This window comes from Watersipora subatra, chromosome 4, assembly GCF_963576615.1.
Source record: "Watersipora subatra chromosome 4, tzWatSuba1.1, whole genome shotgun sequence".
Classification (NCBI taxonomy): Eukaryota; Metazoa; Bryozoa; class Gymnolaemata; order Cheilostomatida; family Watersiporidae; genus Watersipora; species Watersipora subatra.
In genome coordinates this window covers 9008872-9029646 of record NC_088711.1, presented here as the reverse complement: position 1 = coordinate 9029646, position 20775 = coordinate 9008872, and the positions used below count along the sequence as shown (strand labels likewise).

Sequence of the window (20775 nt, the reverse complement as noted above, 5' to 3'; positions counted from 1 at the left end):
CAATTATTTGCATTGCAATTTTTTTAGCATATTAGCAGTTGAATAGTTTCAATTACATAACATCAAAAACAATTTTCAGCAATTATAAAATATACTAAAAGGTATGAATATGTGAACATCTGCTAAACAATTTAGCTAGGTAAACCATCCCTGCTGTTACTCAAGGACCAACTATACATACAATTTGTCCGGAAATGGCTTGGACTTAAAACAACAGCTAAAACCGTTTGGTCATTCTATAATACCCAAAAATCATGTAGCAATTTATGAGTTACCCAAGTTCATTGGCTGTTGTTTGTGTAGGGACATGAGTGACAGTCAACCTAGAGGACTCCGGCACCTCATTGATGTGATAGACCCTTCCTGGAAAAGAGATAAGTTACCATACGAGGACATTGCAGTGCCACAGAGAGAATTACCAGACCCTGAACCAGACTCCAACGGTCATAACACAGAGACAGTAGCTGAACTCGAACAAAAGTGGTCTGATCTCGCTCTTCAGATTCTTATGCAAAATCTTTCTCCTTCTTCCTCTAGTTCTTAGATTGCGTCAAAAAATTCCCTCTATTAAGCCAAGATGGGGAAAGGATTTCATAATTATATGTCCAAAAAGTTTTTCCATCCTGGAAGCTTTGAGAACATAAAAAAGGTATGGATTGCTCAACAAAAGGCAACGCATAAGAAACAAACGGAAGAAGAGACACTGGCTCAGTACCAGAAGGAACAAGAAATGTATCAGGTAGTATCTTTGGGTCTTCATATAGTCCTACACAGTGATTTCAATTACGTACTGTTTTGTGTGAGGTTTTAATAATCCTTACAGAAGCTAGATGATTCATACAGTAGCCATCAGGTTGTATAGCAGAGTTAGCATGTAACAGATACTTTATATCAGGTCTGCAGAAGTCTGCAACCAGACTAGCAGAGGTTTCAAAAACAGTTTTGGTTGAATAGTTATCATAGAGTGTGGCTTCTACTATTCTCGGTTATTCTCTAAATTGTGGATGTGTGGATTACACATGTTTTAATTATTATAGGTTTATGTTCCAATAATAACTTCTTTTCGGTTTAGTGTATCTGTGATAACTGTAATGATATTGTGTTTTAGAATCGAGCTATGATTGGTGATGAAAAGGCTAAACTCGGGTTGAACTTTATGTATGACCCGCCTCCCGGTGTTAAGAGAGACCGAGAGAAGGAGGAGGATGAGCCTGAATACAAATTTGAATGGCAAAGGAAGTATAACGCTCCGAGAGAAAATTATGCCAAGGGTGAGCCATTGCAACTACAATTCTCGGTGTGTTAGTTTGTCCAGTGGGTGTATATAACGACGTTTTTATGAGAGCCATATTCAAGTTTGCTCTGAGCTACTATCTTTAACAGATTATGACCAGTACAAATGCTATGTAAGAAGGATTTGTTAAAAAATCTCTAAAATCCCTAGAACAGTTGTAAGTTGTCAACATTTTTCTTTTCTCTGCTTTCTAAAAGCTGGATCACACTATATCGCTGTATGATGGCGTTTTTCTTTCGACATTCATCGTCGATTAAGTGAACCGTAAATCGAAGGTATCGACAAAGCAACGCGGACACGTCGAGAAATTTTGCTGCTGTCAAACTTTCTCGTTATTTCGCCGAGCATCGACGACTGCCTTTTTAATGTGAACCATTTTGGCGATAGTAATTCACTGTCGCAGATAGCTTGATTTATTTATTTCTGTTTATGTTAGTTGCTGTGAGACTTGCATTTGATTCCAGCAAGCAAAAACAAAGAGGTTTTTTCGTGAAAATTTAAAAAGAAAAATAAAATACTACGTTAAGGAGTATTTGCTGAGGCAAACGTGGATGGGTTTGTGATAGTATGAACATTGTCATCATTGACGATTACCAAAGTATTGTGGCATCAAAGCCGAGATATGGTGATATAATGTGGACCAGCCTTATGGGAGCTGCTGTGGTTCAAAGTGACCGACCTGTAAACAACAGGTTTGAAATCTGACCCTACATTGCTGCCTCTGCCAGTAAGTTGAGGCAGCAATCTCATTTAAGGTATAATCTGATCTATGGCTTGTGTGACAGCCCCTCTTGCTCACTCCCGGATGTATTGGCCTTGTCTTTCCTTTCCTTAGATAAAGCTCAAGTGAGATAAGTGCTTGATGAATATTAGGACTAACCAGGCATATTTTCTTGTCGAAATTGATCTCGTCATCATTATCAGCCATGACGGATGCTTGCTTAAAATGCCTAGACTCTCAATATGAATGATTAAGTTATAATTCTGTAAATTGTTGACCGAGTTATAGTATTTTTTATAGTTATAGCAATTTTAATCTGTTAAAATTGATCACAGCATGCAGACAGCTACCAATGAGCTTGCATAAGTAGCGCATCAGTTTTTCTGCTCTTTTATGTTTTAGGTGATGAAGGGGTTCGCGATCAACCATTTGGTATTGAAGTCCGAAATGTTCGATGTTTAAAATGTCGAAAATGGGGTCATATAAACACGGATAAGATATGCCCGTTGTTTGGCAAGTCTATCACTGCAGACCTACCTCAGTCCTCCAGCAACAACCCTGGGGAGCTCATGGAGCAGATGAAGGAGGAAGGTCTGGCATTTACAAAAAAGGTTTTGAGTCGACAGAATGATCCGGCCGCTGCCAATCAGCAGCTGGTGGATAGTGATGCCGAGGCAGATGAAGAGGTGGGTGATGCCTTTTAAAGGTTTGCGTTTTATAAGGTTTAAATTGTGCCAGCAGCAGCATCGGCAGCGGCGAAGGGGGATGTTCTGGACGTAATGATCGCTTACATTTACCTTCATGGTATTTCATCATGCATGACGACCTACGGGTCGATGGCTGAACGTTTGCATTAAAAAATTGTAAAAGTAAATTAGTAAAGATTAAAAGTATATTTTGACTGCCAGTATGTGTAGCTAGAAGGATTATCATGGACAATGTTGAAAAAATGCAGTGTTGCCTACTATATCCAGTCATACAAATGACTTTACTCACTCTGCCGAGTGAAACCATGTTAAATTGTAAGTGAATCCAGGGCGCTGTTCTGCTTGTTGCTCACTAGTTTTATTGTCTTTTGCTGTTCAAAGAATTGTTGTGTTTGGGCTGAGGGTTCCACGAATGTTTGTTTTGATGCACGGTGCATTCGGCCGACTGTGATGGTGGTTCAATGAGGGGAATCGGACCATTTCGGTAGTCAGTCTTGTGCATCGATGCTTTCCATATTTCTGGTGTTTATCCACCATCGAAACTTAGCCATACGCCTTTTGAATTCGAGTGATCAGCATGTAACTATGATTAATAAACCATTTCTGTGATCAGAACATTTTGGCTTTTTTTTGTCATTTGATTTTATTGAAATATGTGAATGTTTCCAAAGGTGACAAAAGGTTTGTGTACGTTATATAACGTTTCATGAAATAGTTATTTTTATATTGTAATGGAAGCAAGTATTGTAAATCTGTTGATTTAACTGTTTTTTTAAGGGTTTGGTGGTGATCCAATACAAGGGTAGCAAGTCGTCACTGAATCCGTAATTTCATTTCATCCTTAGACACTCGCAAACTTTGAACCTGGAGGGAAAATGCTATAACAATAATTACTAGTAATAACCATTAAAGAAAGAAAGACGTCTCGTGTCTAGAATTTACTGATAGATATTGCGAATCTGTTTGCAGAGGATATTCTGGTCATTATGAACTATCTTTGTTCACGTTATACGATGCTCTCATTTAGTAGTAATAAAACATATTTTAAATTGAAATAATAATAATAATAAAACGTGCTGTTAAAATCAACTATAAATTGTTTTATTTAGATATCATTCTTTTTGAGTCTGAATCGTAAAGAAAAGAAAAAGTTGATAAAGAAATTGGAAAAGGAGCGCAAGAGAAGGAGAAAGGAGAGGAGACAGGAGCGGAAGAGGAGGATGCAGGCTCTCAAAGAGAAAGAAAATAGGCTGATCAGGGAAGCAGAAGGGAAGAGCGAACAGAGAAAAGACTCACCAGATGGCGGTAGGGGTTGAGTATATGATATGGAGCTGTCTGTACAGATAAATGTTCCCACTTGAATCATTGTGGTCCTGTGAATGGGTCGTATTGATAGATCAATGGAGGCGTTGACATTCTTTTAGTCGCTAAATATGTTCCTATGCGACTCGTGATTTGAGACTAAACTGGTTCTGCCAGTCCTATGACCTTGTAAAAAACTAGGGTTGTTAAAAAATGTGCTAAATAATTTAATATTTGTTTCGTCAAAATGTATTTAGAAGCTACAGGAAAGTTAGCCCTACTCACCAAGAAGCTGTCTGTGCAAGAGACAGTAGTATCACTTGTGTTCACATGGATTACATGATCACTTGTGTTTACATGGATTACATGATCACTTGTGTTTACATGGATTACATGATCACTTGTGTTTACATGGATTGCATGATCACTTGTGTTTACATGGATTACATGATCACTTGTGTTTACAGGGATTACATGATCACTTGTGTTTACATGGATTACATGATCACTTGTGTTTACATGGATTACATGATCACTTGTGTTTACATGGATTACATGATCACTTGTGTTTACATGGATTACATGATCACTTGTGTTTACATGGATTACATGATCACTTGTGTTTACATGGATTACATGATCCCTTGTGTTTACAACCGTACTTTGGGTGGCGATTGCATTTCAAATTTGTGAATTTGTTATTTATTTTTGCTTAGCAAGCTTGTAAGCGAACATACTTCACAATTGCAGGGCTTACTGCCATTAGCGCGTTTTATTTGTATCCAACTTATTTTCATTAGGGATTGGATTGGGATTGGAACTTTATCATTGGAGTTATTTTCTCTTGTCATGTAGACCTACATATTGAACTTGATCATGTTCATCACCTGTATCAGTGTTTTAAGGTCAACATAAAACACATTGAACTGATGTTTCGTAAACTACACTGTATAGCCACGCCTGCATTTCCACGTCAATGGACTAGTGGTTATCTTCTTTCATTATCTTTCATAAGCCCACCTAGTAAAAACAGATTTAATCTATGTTATCTGCTGGTAGAAATTTTTGTTTTAAAAAATTACTTCATCGTTAGCTTTCATCAGGGTTTTCATCGGGAACTTTTTGTACAAGTTAGGTTTGATAGACTTGCGGAACAGTTCAGCCACAAAGTTATGCCTTTCTATTGCTTCTTTAGATATTTATTAATACTTTATGCATTGGTTTGGCATCATAAAGAAAACAGCTGCTTATTCATGGTGTAGTATGTTTTATACAGTAAATGTTGTGTGCATTCTGCAGCTGACGTCTGCAACAAAAGAGAACCTTCACCACCTGCTTATTACTCTGCATAATATCACTCAGCTATGTATTTTATCTCTTAATTCTTCATTAAAATATGTATGTGATCGCTGAAACATCAAAAGATCATTGACAAGGCACTATTCGATTGTATAAAAACTTGCTTATCTCCTTTATGTTATCCTCGTTTATTTAAAGGAAGTGCATCTAATTAAATGCATTTAAATCTTTTTTTAAAGACATGAAATTAATACTTTTAGAGTTGAAGTGTGGAGGAAATCAGTTGCCACTTTCTTGCTGTAATAGAAATCAAGATTATAATTTGCACACAGCAATATATCATAAGTAATATCGCTGTGAATAAATGGAAGCTATAGCAAGGGCTACAAAAATTAGCAAGACATGAGCATTATGCTCGCTCTGTATAAACCATTCGTGTTGGCGTGACGACAAGTTCATTTACTCTTACTTAAAGTCTAGACAAATGATATTTGCCAGGAAAACTGACACGTTATCTTTTAGCTGACCATACTTGGGTAGAAATATATTTATTTCTGCCTAAAACTACGAGTGCACAATTCTTGATGGTCTTATATTATATTATATTCATCAAAGAAATAGCCAGAATTAATTGATAAAATAATACAGGATGATCTTGAGAAATGTGGCAGTGCTATATGTGTTCAAGAGAATCCCAGTTATTCAAGCAGTTGCTAGTAGACTAATATGACATGGCTATAGAGGATTAATACACAATTGCAGCTGAATAGCAGAAGGCAAAGTCTCGTAAACATAGCAGTCAATGTGGAGCTAGTGATTGCGCATCGGGTGATAAATAAAATCTTTAGTATGAAATATTTTGAAATCGGTTTTCTTACCTGTTCCAAAAATTAACAAATATGTTTTGTGAATCATATTTAGGTATACTGAAAAAACATACTTCTGTAATGCCACAACATTTCTAAAAAAAACATCAAAACCATAACAAGCCCTAAGCCTTTACCGATCAACACATGTCTTGGGGTTTAATGCATCCTATATTGATATTTGTAAAACGTCCATCTTGTTCACATAATCACATGCTCGCCGAGGTATAGCTATCAAGAATTGTAAAGGTTTTATTACTTCGTGGAAATGAAAATATATACCTAAACGTGAAAATAAAACATTCCTTCGCCCCTTGTTTGAAAAGCACTCACACGAGTATGCATGGCATACATTTCACACACTCAGGGCTATTGATCACGCAACAGAAAACAACAGAAAAATAGTGATTTCAGTGGCGTGCTAACAAGTTATTGATGATAGATGGATATCATTGTGGTTAGGCCAGCATCATCAATGCTATAGATTGGTGCAAAATTTACAACCTCATTTTGGTTTTATAGCTGAATCTTAGTAAACGGTTTTTTCTTTGTTTACGTTAGCTAGCCATCACAATCTTCCGTTAGCTAGCCATCACAATCTTCCGTTAGCTAGCCATCACAATCTTCCGTTAGCTAGCCATCACAATCTTCTGTTAGCTAGCCATCATAATCTTCTGTTAGCTAGCCATCACAATCTTCTGTTAGCTAGCCATCACCATCTTCTGTTAGCTAGCCATCACAATCTTCCGTTAGCTAGCCATCACCATCTTCCGTTAGCTAGCCATCACAATCTTCCGTTAGCTAGCCATCACCATCTTCTGTTAGCTAGCCATCACAATCTTCTGTTAGCTAGCCATCACCATCTTCTGTTAGCTAGCCATCACAATCTTCCGTTAGCTAGCCATCACCATCTTCCGTTAGCTAGCCATCACAATCTTCCGTTAGCTAGCCATCACAATCTTCCGTTAGCTAGCCATCACAATCTTCCGTTAGCTAGCCATCACAATCTTCTGTTAGCTAGCCATCACAATCTTCCGTTAGCTAGCCATCACAATCTTCCGTTAGCTAGCCATCACAATCTTCTGTTAGCTAGCCATCACCATCTTCTGTTAGCTAGCCATCACCATCTTCTGTTAGCTAGCCATCACCATCTTCTGTTAGCTAGCCATCACAATCTTCCGTTAGCTAGCCATCACAATCTTCCGTTAGCTAGCCATCACCATCTTCTGTTAGCTAGCCATCACAATCTTCCGTTAGCTAGCCATCACAATCTTCTGTTAGCTAGCCATCACAATCTTCCGTTAGCTAGCCATCACCATCTTCTGTTAGCTAGCCATCACAATCTTCCGTTAGCTAGCCATCACAATTTTCTGTTAGCTAGCCATCACCATCTTCTGTTAGCTAGCCATCACAATCTTCCGTTAGCTAGCCATCACAATCTTCCGTTAGCTAGCCATCACAATCTTCCGTTAGCTAGCCATCACAATCTTCCGTTAGCTAGCCATCACAATCTTCCGTTAGCTAGCCATCACAATCTTCTGTTAGCTAGCCATCACCATCTTCTGTTAGCTAGCCATCACAATCTTCTGTTAGCTAGCCATCACAATCTTCTGTTAGCTAGCCATCACAATCTTCCGTTAGCTAGCCATCACAATCTTCCGTTAGCTAGCCATCACAATCTTCTGTTAGCTAGCCATCACCATCTTCTGTTAGCTAGCCATCACCATCTTCTGTTAGCTAGCCATCACAATCTTCCGTTAGCTAGCCATCACAATCTTCTGTTAGCTAGCCATCACCATCTTCTGTTAGCTAGCCATCACAATCTTCTGTTAGCTAGCCATCACAATCTTCTGTTAGCTAGCCATCACCATCTTCTGTTAGCTAGCCATCACAATCTTCTGTTAGCTAGCCATCACAATCTTCCGTTAGCTAGCCATCACCATCTTCCGTTAGCTAGCCATCACAATCTTCCGTTAGCTAGCCATCACAATCTTCTGTTAGCTAGCCATCACCATCTTCTGTTAGCTAGCCATCACAATCTTCCGTTAGCTAGCCATCACAATCTTCTGTTAGCTAGCCATCACAATCTTATGTTAGCTAGCCATCACCATCTTCTGTTAGCTAGCCATCACAATCTTCCGTTAGCTAGCCATCACCATCTTCTGTTAGCTAGCCATCACAATCTTCCGTTAGCTAGCCATCACAATCTTCTGTTAGCTAGCCATCACAATCTTCCGTTAGCTAGCCATCACAATCTTCCGTTAGCTAGCCATCACCATCTTCTGTTAGCTAGCCATCACAATCTTCCGTTAGCTAGCCATCACAATCTTCTGTTAGCTAGCCATCACAATCTTCCGTTAGCTAGCCATCACAATCTTCCGTTAGCTAGCCATCACCATCTTCTGTTAGCTAGCCATCACAATCTTCTGGTAATTTCCATACCTTATCAATTGCTGTGATATTATGAAAGTCATGTCTGTCTTATTATACCAATAACTATAATAAATTGGAAGAGTTTCTTTCACAGCTGGATATTAAGTTACATATATAGGTAGTCAGCGTGTTCATTATACGCTACTAAACCAATACATCTGTCAAGATTGTCATTTCCAAATCTGCTGTATATATTTCCGAAGGCTACGTAATAATGTATCAAGGAGTGACAGGGTTGATGTAATCCACTTGCCAAATAATTTAGCTTGTGTCATGAACGAAGTGTCTTATCTTCAAGACAGCTCGTTGAGTCACAAATCATGAACACGTCATTTCTGATTTCACTCTGACCAATTCAGTTGTTATTAGAGCAGTATGCCACGCATTTCCTTAATGAATCTCTCACAGAGTCAGTAGTGTTAGTTGATCACTGGTTCTCCTCCATTTACACGAGGGTCTATGAGTAGATGTCTCTAATTGGAAGTATAATATTGTCATCTTGTAAAATTTAAATATTTACATTTCGCTGTTCATGTGGTACTTCATTATCCAACTTCTCTCACTTTCCACAAAATCAATACACAAAGCAAATTTATACACCTTATGACATATACCTGGGACACCATGATAGAATATAACTTCCTAACCCGATATTGATAATATTGGAATAGCCACCATAAACACGGTTTTGCTATGTTCATACTCCTGCGTATTGTCGCATGTCATTGAGCGCAGGAAATAAAAGCGAGCTGACACAAAGCAAACAAATTCGTGTACGCCGCTATTGCTATTGGTGCCAGCAGCAATTGACATCAGAGCCACTCGGCAATGTTAAATTTGTCAACCTTTTATGATGAAGTTTTTACTGTGACTCATTTTACTTTATTTTGTTGTTGTTAATTTATGTAGAGCGTGACACCAATGTCAGTCACAAAAAGAGAAAAAGCTATAGGAGAGACATCGAAGAACCAAGACTGAAGCACGCACGTTCTAAATCACCTCAACGAACTCGAGGTATGAGGCCAATTATGGTTATGTAGGCCTTCTCGCTTTCCCATCACCATAATTTCATTGTGTGGATGATGTGGGTTTGGAGTTGTGCGCACTATGAGTTACCATGCGATAACTGTTTCGATTGACATTCACACGTTGCAGATCAACACAGGCGCTTTGTTAAAAAAGATAAGGAATTCTATGCGAATATCATTCGCAAGAGCTGTTCTCAACCTTTGCATGCTTCAAACATTTGATAAAAATTTGCGAGTAACGAAACTCGTTTTACTGGCGGGTTTTTGCCACGTTTTTATCTTGTGGATGACGTAAACTTGCCGATTAACCGCTTCATGGAAACATGGTGAATGTTTTCTCGAAAACTTCTCACTAATGAGTTATTTTGCATAAAAAGTTTTTTTCAGAGCTGCCGCTCTTTTTCCACATTCATGCATAGTGAGTTGAGGTGCTTAGTGAGTTGAGGTGCTTATGATTCTGTATCACCAGCGCTTATGATTCTGGTACTTTTAGCGCATTTATAAATTTTTATCATAGTTTGTCAGACTATTCAATGAAGGCATCACAAATTGGAGGTGAGCATCGGTGATCACCCGGTCGAAGCCATACAATAGAGCAGACAACTCCTATGGGCCCGTGGTTAAAACTTACTCTTACGTACTTATCAGGGTCTTACTTTGTATGCAAATTTGAATAAAATTGAAATCTGAAGCAACTACTTGTTTATGCATGATTAACAGAAAACCATAGGGATAGGAATGGAAGAGAAAAGCCAAGGCTAGATGAGAGAGATGAAAACCAAGGCTACAGAAGATCAGGCATGACTCATGATCGCTCTGAGAGAGAGGTACCTATTTAATACCATTTTTGCAGCGTTTCCTCCCACTTCAACAATAATTTACATGTATATTCTATTAACCCTTTCGCAGGCAAGTTTTTTTGGGCAATTTGAGACCCCCTGGGCAGATTAATTTTTCGCAAATTGATTTTAAAAAAATCATTGATGCACTTTTATTTATTATATTGTATATGCGTATTGTGTTTTTATTATACAGGTAAATACAAATAAACATTTATAAGTCAAATTCTTATATAAGTGTTTCTCTAGCTATAGTAATTTTGGAAGCATTTGCCCTTGCAGAGGCCTACACCACAGTCTTGACATCATGTGCTTATTATTGTTCCTCTATAGCTTTGCCTTTGCCTATAGCCTTTGGAAGACGCCGTGACAGTAAAAGAAAGTTGTTGCACTCTGGGAAAATATTCAGAAAGCAGTAACAGAAGCATAAACAGGCTACAAACAAAAATCTCCATTTTATTCAAATACGTTTTTATTTCAGATTTTTCGTTCCTTTAGTATTGCAAAAACGATCATTTCTTTTCTCAAAACGGCTAATTTTTTGGTTGCTAACAGAGACAAATATATTTTTGTTTATTATTAGTAAAAAAATTAAATAAAAAAACGCTATAAGCTAACCAGAAATTAATTTATAAAAAACGTTCACGTGGCGACATAATAGTCGCTCTGCCCGCTGGCGTCAGTATCGCAAAACGACAATAATGTTGCTCTGCCTGCCAAAGGGTTAACTCTGTATTTGCTGGGAACGCTTGCCTGCGCTTCAAGGCCAAGAACTAGTTGTGTCAAGCTATCCAGCAACAATGTCCACAAAGAATTCACAGTCGCTATCCAACTTTTGAGTTTAATCATACCGTATCGAAATGAGGTACAAATAGTTCGTTAAAAACAAATGACTCTTCATAAAAGTGTTATCACTATACGCAATTGATGTTAAATATAAGGAGCTAATATTCGTCTTTAACACAACCCTGGAACTTTATCAAACAAGTTTTATAAGCGTTGATGCTCTCTTTTATATAAAGTTGGATTCTTGGACTAAATAATCTTTTGTCAATCATTCGAAATTCTCTAAAATTACTTTCATGAAGTGAAGGAACATTTGCTATGTAAATATGTATAGAGTGAAACATTTGGAATTTTTTTGAGTTAATTTCCTTGGACTTGTATCAACTATTAAGATGATAAGAGAAGTTGCCATTTATCAAAATCCATTTAAATATTGTTACGATTTTGTTTCTGAACATCAAACTTGGTCATAACACGCAGTTGGGTTGAAACAGTTGGTAAATTATTTATAATTACTTTTAATTAGATGGACTTTGATAAATTTAAGATGGTTATTAAAGGTAAGAAAGCTGTCTTTGTCCTCGAGCCAATTTTGTTGACTACTTGTGAAGTTGAAATCCGCTTTTCAATCAGATAATTGCTGTGCTATTTGACTTCCATGGTGGTAGATTAGAATTATATAAGACTAGTATGCTTGCCAGTCCTGTGTACTGTGGGAGATGTCATGAGTAATCACTATATAAAAATTATCCCGTGAAGTGCTCAGGTGCCCAGCTGGTGTAGTGGTAGTGGGCTTATCTTTCCCTAATAGTACCCAGGGTTTGATTCCTGTGTGAAGCGATCTTTTTCATAAAGCTCTTAGTGTGGCGACGGGCACGACTCTTATCACAGTAAAGATTAAGAAATTCGTTTCAAAGCAACAACAAGTTTTAAGAAGTTTGAATCAGTAGTTTGTTTGATGTTCAATAAATAAAAAAACAAATCAATGCTCTCTAAAATTGTAAGAACCATTTCTTCGGTGAAGGTGAGATCTGGCTGCGGGAGGGTTGAAGAGCAGTAGAAAACAGCTAAATATTAACTGTGTAGCACCTTTGGTATATCTGGCCTTTCACGCATGCATATTTGGATTTTACAGCTTTTTATAGCCTTTCGTGTCACTGCTCAACGGGTTTGTAGCCTTGGGTCTAACTGCTTTACAATTTCAAGTTTCTCTCTAGGTGTTATCATTTTGGACTTTGAACTGCTTGTATGGACACTGCCTGACAGACTGATGTACTTTTTTTGACCTCATTGCCATATTGGCGACAGATAATGTCTAAATTCATTCTTGAAATCCCTTAAGGTTGTCATTTGCTAGTCATTTATAATCCACGCAAGCGTTGCCTGTCATAGCCTGAAAGCTGTAATATCATGTGGGTTGCTCTCGTTTCCTTCCTTCTCCGAAATGATACATATAGTGAAACTCAGTCATACCACAAATGGTTTTTTCTCACCGATTACTATCTTGGAGTTTGGTTAATGATGCACTCATTCCAATGGCTACAATGGTATTTAGTGGCTGGTGTTCTAGATCTACCCAAACGCTAGCCCAACCACTTCATGAGCAAACATTGTCTGTTGAAGGAGCTAAGCAGATTCTTGACCTGAGGATGAGAGCATAACTAAGCAATGCTTTATGGATAATGTAGTGCATTTCGTGTGATATTGCAGGACAGGAAGGCAGACAGAGGAAGGAGAGACGGCAATTCTGAGCGTCGTCGAAGAGATTAAAGGAAGTTGATGAGACATCTGTAATAATCCTGGATCTGCCCTCTATACAAGAGACAAGACAGTAGGCATGATCGGAATTAATTCTGCTCATGAATGCATTATAATCTATCACTGAACAATGTACAGCCGGGCAAGATGAGAAGTGTCTCAGACACGTAGAGGTGTTATATGACTCCTTTGTATATACAATTCTCACAGCTCTAGTCGGTGTGGCTCGATGCCTCTGTACTTTTATATACCCCCAGCAAGTGTCATATCATATACACTTAAATAACAAATCCAGCTGTTAATTTATTTAATACAGCTCATGTGTATAAGTTTTCAATACTGCAGGTTTATGCGAAACATAACTCTTATAAATAAACATGGCTTTGGAAGCTGACTGTATTACTCTACATTCCAAGGTGTACAAACACAGAAATCAATGTAACAGTACACTAACTGTGTAAATAAAAGAAAATGAGAATATTGATCTAGGAGTTGCGAGGTTGATGCTGAGGGTCGGGCAGCGGCCGCATCCATATGTGAGGCTCTTCATATATGTGCTCTAGTGGCTGATATACGTGCTCGACCCCGTGCTCACACTTGACAGCCTCATATGGCCGCCCGTCCGGTGTCCACAGAGTCCTTGTGAATGGGCCGGCCGAGGCTCGACTGCCGTGGGCAAACAGATTAGGGGGATGAGTCAGTGTTACATTTTGGCTCGAAGCCGGTAGAGTCTGTGCCATGGTGGATTGGCTGTTTGATACATTGTTATTTTTGAAGTCGCCGAGACATTCTCGGATGGTGTGAAACTCTGGTTCTGTGGTGGAGACATCTGATTGTACAGTGCTAGGAGATGAGCTTTGAGCTTGCTCATAACTGCTAAACAGCGGTCTGAACTGCCCGTCTGGAACATAGTTGTTTCGTTTTCTATTCTCCGCCCCGATTGTAGGGCGATGGTCATGGGGACATTGAATCATGTGATATGGTAGAGTTAAATCTCCTGTCGTAACCATCCCGGCTGCTGAGCATCTCGTGAATGTACCGGAGTCATTAGGTTTGATTGGCTCTCCAGGCTGAAGGTGTCGATGTTGAACAGGTGTCGATGTTGCAGGTGGTAATGAAACTGCCATAGACTGCATATTAGCTTGGTCCGACTTCCGCTTTCGCTCAGATTTTTTCTGGCGTTTACGTAATATAAGCACAGTTATGGTCAGGGCTATGGTAAGTATGACCGCTGTTACTACTCCAGCCACGATTGACAGAGCTACAAATATACATCCTCAGCATGAGGTCAAATCCATAATTTTACATTTCCGTTAGTCACAAAGTTGCTTAGCGCTGCTGCTTTGAATAAGTGAAGGTTAAGGACACTGCAGTAATACAATGCTATACAATTTATTTCATTAGACGTTTACGGGACCAAATATATATGTGTATAAATAATTATTCTTTCTTGTAGACCATTCTTGCTGCTCCAGTGTTGACAAATTTCTCGCTGAATAACCAGCTAATTTGATTTCAAAAGCCCTTGCCTTTTCTCTCGATGGCCACTGCTTAACCAGGTTTTTGTTCAGAAGACCTTGTTGATTGTCGCCTAATGCAATTTCTTTCCTCACTCAATGATTGCTAATTAAATAAAAACCGTATTTTGACTTCTCAACACGGGCTGAATCAATATAGGAGCGAGACGAAGAACTGACATTTGCATAAATGGCCAGACAAAGGAATGGCATGAAATGAAATCTTAAGTTTCAACACTTGTAAGACTCGCTTTTGTTATTTTGGTTAAAAATTCCAGTTTAATCCTAAATAAAGCGATGAGAGAAGCCTTTTGTATGCCTCTTAAGAGACAATGGCGGAGGTGTAAGTTGCCCAAAGCTCATGAATACCAAACAACATAGCCATTGAAATGTCATTTATCTAAACAAGTAGTTTGATGGTGTCATAGATACGCTCTCGATCTTATCTTAAGTGTTTGAGTTGTTACCAGAAGGTTGTCTTCACTGTTTTACTTTACCTCAAGGAGATGCGTTGTTCAAATAGACAGGATGAAGCCAGGAGTTGGTCATAAACAACTTTGACTTACCGATGACATCCAATACTCATAATGTTCATTCAAATTTTTAAAGAAAGGTTCTAAGGAAGTTTAGCAGGCTTGATTACTCACCATTTTTAGTCAGCAGTATGGGCTGCGGGCTGGTTGGTTGGGTGCTGATGGGAATAATATCTATATCTGTATCTATAGGCCCACAAATAGGAAGACTTCCGATCCATGTTGTTTGTTGGCAGATGAGTGGTTCATATGTGCCTTGCATGGCATAACCGTTGTTACAGCTGTAGTGTATAGCTGTGCCATGCTGCTGTTTTGTTTCACTCACATTTGGTCGGGCATTGCTGACTTCTGGTGGTGGAGGACAGTGAAATTCTAAAAACCAGCAGTATGCACGCATATACAGCTACAAAACTTTCCAAAACCCATTTTTACAAATATTTAGCTGGCTGTCGCGTGAGAAAAATGGTACGCATAGCTGATCATACATCGCAGCAAGCACGCAAATATGGTACCTCATATCGGGATAGCCTGAACACTTATCCCTAGATAAGGAGTTGACTCTAAAAGTGTTTCATAATCTTGTGCAATGGTCAATTCAAAAAGTGCTGGAAAAGCATCAATCATCCACACCTTTGGAATGGCTGAAGAGTTTTTAAGAGTGTGATTTTAATTTGATACGCACAGCTTAGAGCTTAGCCGATAAAAATATTTACAGCTTAGAGATTGTATCTTATTTTCATGACTGAATGGGAAAACTAGCTCACTTGATTCTATTCTAAACCTGCATTAGCACTGCTTCGTTGAGTAAATGTAAACAAGTGAAATGACTCTCAAAGCAATCAGAAGATCAGTTGATATCAGTAGATTCCAGTTTTCTACTCCGAGCGCAACTAATCAAACTAACTTCTTTTTTTATGAAAAAGTGCAAAAACACTAATCAGCTGATTAGACCTGTAATCATCGATAGCTAGATTCCATTTTAACAAAATGTAATCAGTCATCAACAGTAGGCATTCCTTCCTTCACATCCTTAAACGTGCACCTCCAAGGCTATTTTAGAAAAAGTTGTTCTTAGTGTCACTAGACAAAAAGCTACCATTTGTGGTAAATGAAATCTATAAAAGTCACGGAGAACCAAACAAAGATACCATTTTACAATAAAATTAGATAAATTTCACTAGATCCGTAGCCAAAATGTCTGCTCGTGGCCATTAAGATGGTTTCATACAGGTAGGAAATAGCTTGTAGATTCTAGGTGTATGATTAATCTATCCAAAGTAAAAGTGTTACTTATTCCTCATCACTGACACTAGAGTCCGAACCCTTGCCTTAACTATAAAATCCCCTGACAACCTATTACAGCAAATGCTAAAAGTCAGTTCACCCTATATCGTAGTATATCGGTGGTCGTATGACTGTGTGACCGGTAAACCGATGGCATCGTAGAGGCTACACAGATACGTCGGGAAAGTTTGCAGCTGTCAAACTTTTGACGATAGTTCGCCGACCATCCACAACAGCCTGTACAATGACTGTGATTGGCTGCCAGTGATGGGCCAGTTGCTGTGTTTCGTCGTTTCCCAGTCGTTTCCATGAGTGCATTGTATAATAGGAATGTTGTTGCGGGATGGGTTTGTGGTAGTGTGAACATTGTTTACAGAGACGATCGCCAAAGTATTGTGATCGCCAAAGTATTGTGATCGCCAAAGTATTGTACAATTAACGCTGAAATAGTGTGAACCAGCCATAACTGCTGGCATTAATGGAAGGCTTGAAGACTAGTAGTGGGCAGTGCGTATTTATGTAATACCATCTCACTCAATTACTTACAGAAACCCAACTCGTGAAACATACCTGTACCTATCATGAAGGATACAATTATAGTCAATTATATAAGATGGCCATCATGAAGTATCAATTATTGTTATGTAACCATACAACTGCCGTGGTTGCTGTTGCCAGGGTAACACCCCAGGTGATGGAATGTCGTAAAAGTTACCTGGCTCTTCACAAGGTGTGTATTTCCATACACCATCAGCCATGCACTCAGCATAGAGGGTGCCAAGCGGAGCAAGACCACCATCACATTTGTAGCTGACTATGGAGCGATAGGTAGTAGCTTCTGGCGTCTCATAGACAGCATTGGGTATAGTTGGCTCATTGCAATCGATCACTAAAAATTAATAAACTATATTATAGATGTAAAAACAATTGCAGTTCTCGTAATCATTGCCTTGACCCAGGCACAATATAAATAAAACTGTGAATACTACAGGAAGCGTACCGTCTCAAACATATACCATAACATGTGTGAAATAAGGCTTAACAGATATATCTAATGATAGCGGGTGATTATTTGAGTATCTAAAAATGAAATATAATTGCTTTTTCGACACTCGATAGCGTGAAAGATGGATGGGGTTCGTTTGGTTTGATAAGCACTATAATGCTTATGATGGTTTCTAATCAGCAAATCACTGACATCTCAGTTTCAAGTAGGCTTTGACGCCCGAATGAATAATGTGCTACTTTGCTTTTCAATCCAGTTGCCTATAATCACACATGTTGAGAAGGCCATTATGTAATGGAATGGAGTGCACTCCCTGCCAGTCCACAACTAATTACAGCCCCTCGATTCGCACGATTTGTGGGAGCAGAGAGCGGCCAATGTTTTACACCACGTTTTATTGATGTTCTCTGCAATACAAGCCTAAAAGATAAGTTATTGGTATGCCGACAACCGAACCAGCATCAAACACAAAATTGTTCATACCAATTGTAAACATGTAGTTTACGCACACAAATGTTTGATCAAATGTGTTTGATCGCGGCGTAATCAGCAATTTATGATCTGTCAATGGATTTGAACGCCAAAATATTTTTGACCAATCAAAAACGATTTCAACTCAACGATGACCAGTGCGGTGTAAAAGGACTATTGAAGATGAACTTGCACAAAAATTGAGTAGATTTTATCCGAAAGTATGGGTATTTTTCTATTATTTGCGATTTTCTTTTGATCCTTGAGATAATCTGACTGCCAGGACGTTTCAAGATTAAACTCAACAAAGCATGATTGCGTTTAAAACGCTCAGAAGAAAAAGACGTTGCATCGCATTTTCTCTCAGCAGTAGGAAGTTACTGATCTACTAAACAATACAATTTTAGTGAGTCTAATTTTGGAAAACTATAATGCAACTACAGATAATCCCACTTATCTCTATCCCGTCACTCATGTCTAACACTTTAAGCGGTCGATAATAGAACTGGTCAAGCATCTCACTGGCATTATTTTGTTCCCGTCATTATAAGAGAAGAACAACAACAGGCTTCACACTGTCTATTTACTAAAGCTTTGTGTACATTTATACGCCTGTCTGCATAACCACTCATCCTTACTCGACAGGGTGTGTATTTATCTCAAAAACGTGTTATTATATCAAACCAGCGAGACAATAAAAATGAAACAGTCTATAGAGGGCCTCGATGTATACTTGCCAGGACTGGCTTGTCTCATGAATAATGTAGCGCATCTTTTATTTATAACCTAATATAAAATCAAGTTTTTTTTCCAAATTAGATGATGTGGTCACTTTTTATCGGCCAGAATGAAAGAGAAACAATGTACATCAAATGACAATGCATGGCTGTTTGAATTGTTTGCTCACAGACATGTTATTCAAAGGCAATTTCTAAAAACAGTTACTCTAGGCTTGTCTGGATTTATAAAATTGCCAATTATAGGTAATGCATAAACTGGCAAAGTTTAATTAACACAGTCCTCAGTTACTGTGCCAGTGCCACAGGCCTCCCTAAGGCATGCCCGCATGCTCAACACGGCGTTCTGCCAGCCATCTTCCAGCGACTTTATCAAAAGATTGATCTCAAAAAGCAGTGCCTTCACTTACTAATGGCTGTCACGTCGAGTTGCTCAGAGTTTAATCACTGCGGTCTGTCAGAATATAAGCTTTTCGCAATTGCACTGACAGGAATGTAAATAGGCGAAGACAAGAGCAAGGAGCTCGCCAACACCTTATCCACTGAGATTAGTAATCTCTAGAAACTTCTTGCCATGATTATAATCAGTTTAGTGAATCAAAAAGGACAGCTGTTGCAGCGAATCTGCTATACCAACTTATTATCTTTTTAAATGCATTGATGACCTGCTGCCACTTTTCTGGCTTGCTGTCAAAAATTAATTTCTGACAACTGAGCAAAGGTAATAAAAGAATATTAATAACATCCCATGATTTAAAGGCTCATTTCACGTCTGCCTTACAAAAACAAGGATATCGTCAAGTTTAGTTGCAGTGAAAATAACTTATGTACAGCGGTAAAACATTAATTCATTTTTGCCGATGTCGTACCCTGAACACCAGTTGCACTAATAGTTCACTCGCCACTCAATTTGCAAATCGTATATGGGCCCCAAGGGTAGGCAGCTAATGTTCCTTTCATGACATGATGACACGAGCGTAGGTGTACGCTGTTGTAGTCGCTAGCTTATGACTAACGTTACGTAGTTAAAAGGTAACAGCTTAAGATAAACGGAGTTTTGGCCATTATTGAGCTGTGACTTTATTACCAAACAATAACGACAGTGTGCACAATATTTGCCCACCGCTAGTGCAATCAACAGTTAGTTGAATGCTGCCATACAAAAGGCAGTCACCTAACAGCTGACCTAACCTCGCTTGTCTTGTTTGTATTTGGTTTTATGCGGTTTTGACAAAGCGAGTAGTTAATTTTTACATTGTCCACTAGCATTACCCATGGCCTAGTTTCTCTGTATAGCATCAACAACTTACAGGCACAATTGGGTGTCGAGCCAGTCCATACATAAGCATTAATCGCAGGAAATCCTTGGCAGGTTCTGGTGAGTGTGCCACCAGCATGATAGTGTCCATAATTGCACGTGTAGTTTATCTTCTCTCCATATTCATAATTCGTCTGGTATGGCTCAAAGTAACCGCCTTCAGTATCCTCGGGTGGTACACAGCCCTGTTCACTATATTTCGCACTATAACACAAGTACCAAGCACAACCTTAACTCTCTGTCTTGTTTAAACTAAAATACCAAAAACTTTCCCCCCTTCTACATCACAGATGTATACATTAGTTGCTTTTCTCATGCCTGTGATCACAAAATATATGTATTTCCTACTATGAAGTATATGAAAGACTCACCATAAAGAAAAAATAAAGAAGATCTCTGACAGTCGCAGAAGCATCCCAGACGTTACTGAGCAAAGACCGATATAATGTTGCACGTCGACCACTCGACCACCACTTTATATTTGCTGTTGCGAAGTCTCTGTGATCTCCTTAGTCCTTATTGAAGTATTGCTGGTCCCAGCGGCACTTCTATATTGTAATACCCTATAATTAGTGCCCTAGTCATTGAATACACGACAGAGAAGTCGGACGCGATGTCAACATTACAAGGAGTAATCACTCGAGTGCACAGGCTGGGTGCGTACACGGCGTTATACTTATGATATTAACCAATACGCCTTCGATTCGCTTGGCTTCATTAATGTTGCGCGTTGTTATCAAGCATCGGGAACAATGCTCCGCGCTGTTGACTGACAATGAATGAGGTGATTTTTATAAACAAAAACTGAACCAGTCTGCACCTGTGTGTCAATGGGCATTATAATTTGTCAAACCTCATATTCAATGAAGTAGACAC

At 38.8% G+C, this 20775-nt stretch overlaps 2 protein-coding genes across 3 annotated transcripts; one reads left to right on the top strand and one right to left on the bottom strand.

Moving 5' to 3' along the window:
• The first annotated feature begins 428 nt into the window (after positions 1–428).
• Positions 429–13427, top strand: LOC137393418 (corepressor interacting with RBPJ 1-like). 2 transcript variants are annotated; one of them, XM_068079968.1, is made up of 7 exons: positions 429–739; positions 1109–1271; positions 2418–2701; positions 3832–4027; positions 9532–9636; positions 10371–10477; positions 12986–13427. In XM_068079968.1, exons 1-7 carry the CDS (start codon positions 578–580, stop codon positions 13043–13045), a joined length of 1077 nt encoding a protein of 358 aa, XP_067936069.1. In that variant the 5' UTR covers positions 429–577; the 3' UTR covers positions 13046–13427. The 2 variants fall into 2 exon arrangements, with proteins under 2 accessions (XP_067936069.1, XP_067936068.1); XM_068079967.1 differs by having other exon boundaries at positions 3832–4033.
• LOC137393417 (sushi domain-containing protein 4-like) lies at positions 13317–20530 on the bottom strand. Its single transcript, XM_068079966.1, has 5 exons — positions 20271–20530; positions 19892–20103; positions 17083–17256; positions 15198–15455; positions 13317–14294 (listed from the first exon to the last, which is right to left on the bottom strand). Exons 1-5 carry the CDS (start codon positions 20312–20314, stop codon positions 13519–13521), a joined length of 1464 nt encoding a protein of 487 aa, XP_067936067.1. The 5' UTR covers positions 20315–20530; the 3' UTR covers positions 13317–13518.
• Between the last annotated feature and the right edge of the window lie 245 nt (positions 20531–20775).

Excerpts from the sequence above, each read along its gene's own strand:
- LOC137393418 (XM_068079967.1), top strand. The coding sequence starts at position 578 with ATGGGGAAAGGATTTCATAATTATATGTCCAAAAAGTTTTTCCATCCT. Across the intron at positions 740-1,108 it reads AGGAACAAGAAATGTATCAG|AATCGAGCTATGATTGGTGA; the intron begins GTAGTATCTTTG and ends ATTGTGTTTTAG. Across the intron at positions 9,637-10,370 it reads ATCACCTCAACGAACTCGAG|AAAACCATAGGGATAGGAAT; the intron begins GTATGAGGCCAA and ends CATGATTAACAG.
- LOC137393417 (XM_068079966.1), bottom strand. The coding sequence starts at position 20,314 with ATGCTTCTGCGACTGTCAGAGATCTTCTTTATTTTTTCTTTATG. Across the intron at positions 17,257-19,891 it reads CTCGACACCCAATTGTGCCT|TGATCGATTGCAATGAGCCA; the intron begins GTAAGTTGTTGA and ends ATTAATTTTTAG. Across the intron at positions 14,295-15,197 it reads CATACTGCTGACTAAAAATG|CTCTGTCAATCGTGGCTGGA; the intron begins GTGAGTAATCAA and ends GTATATTTGTAG.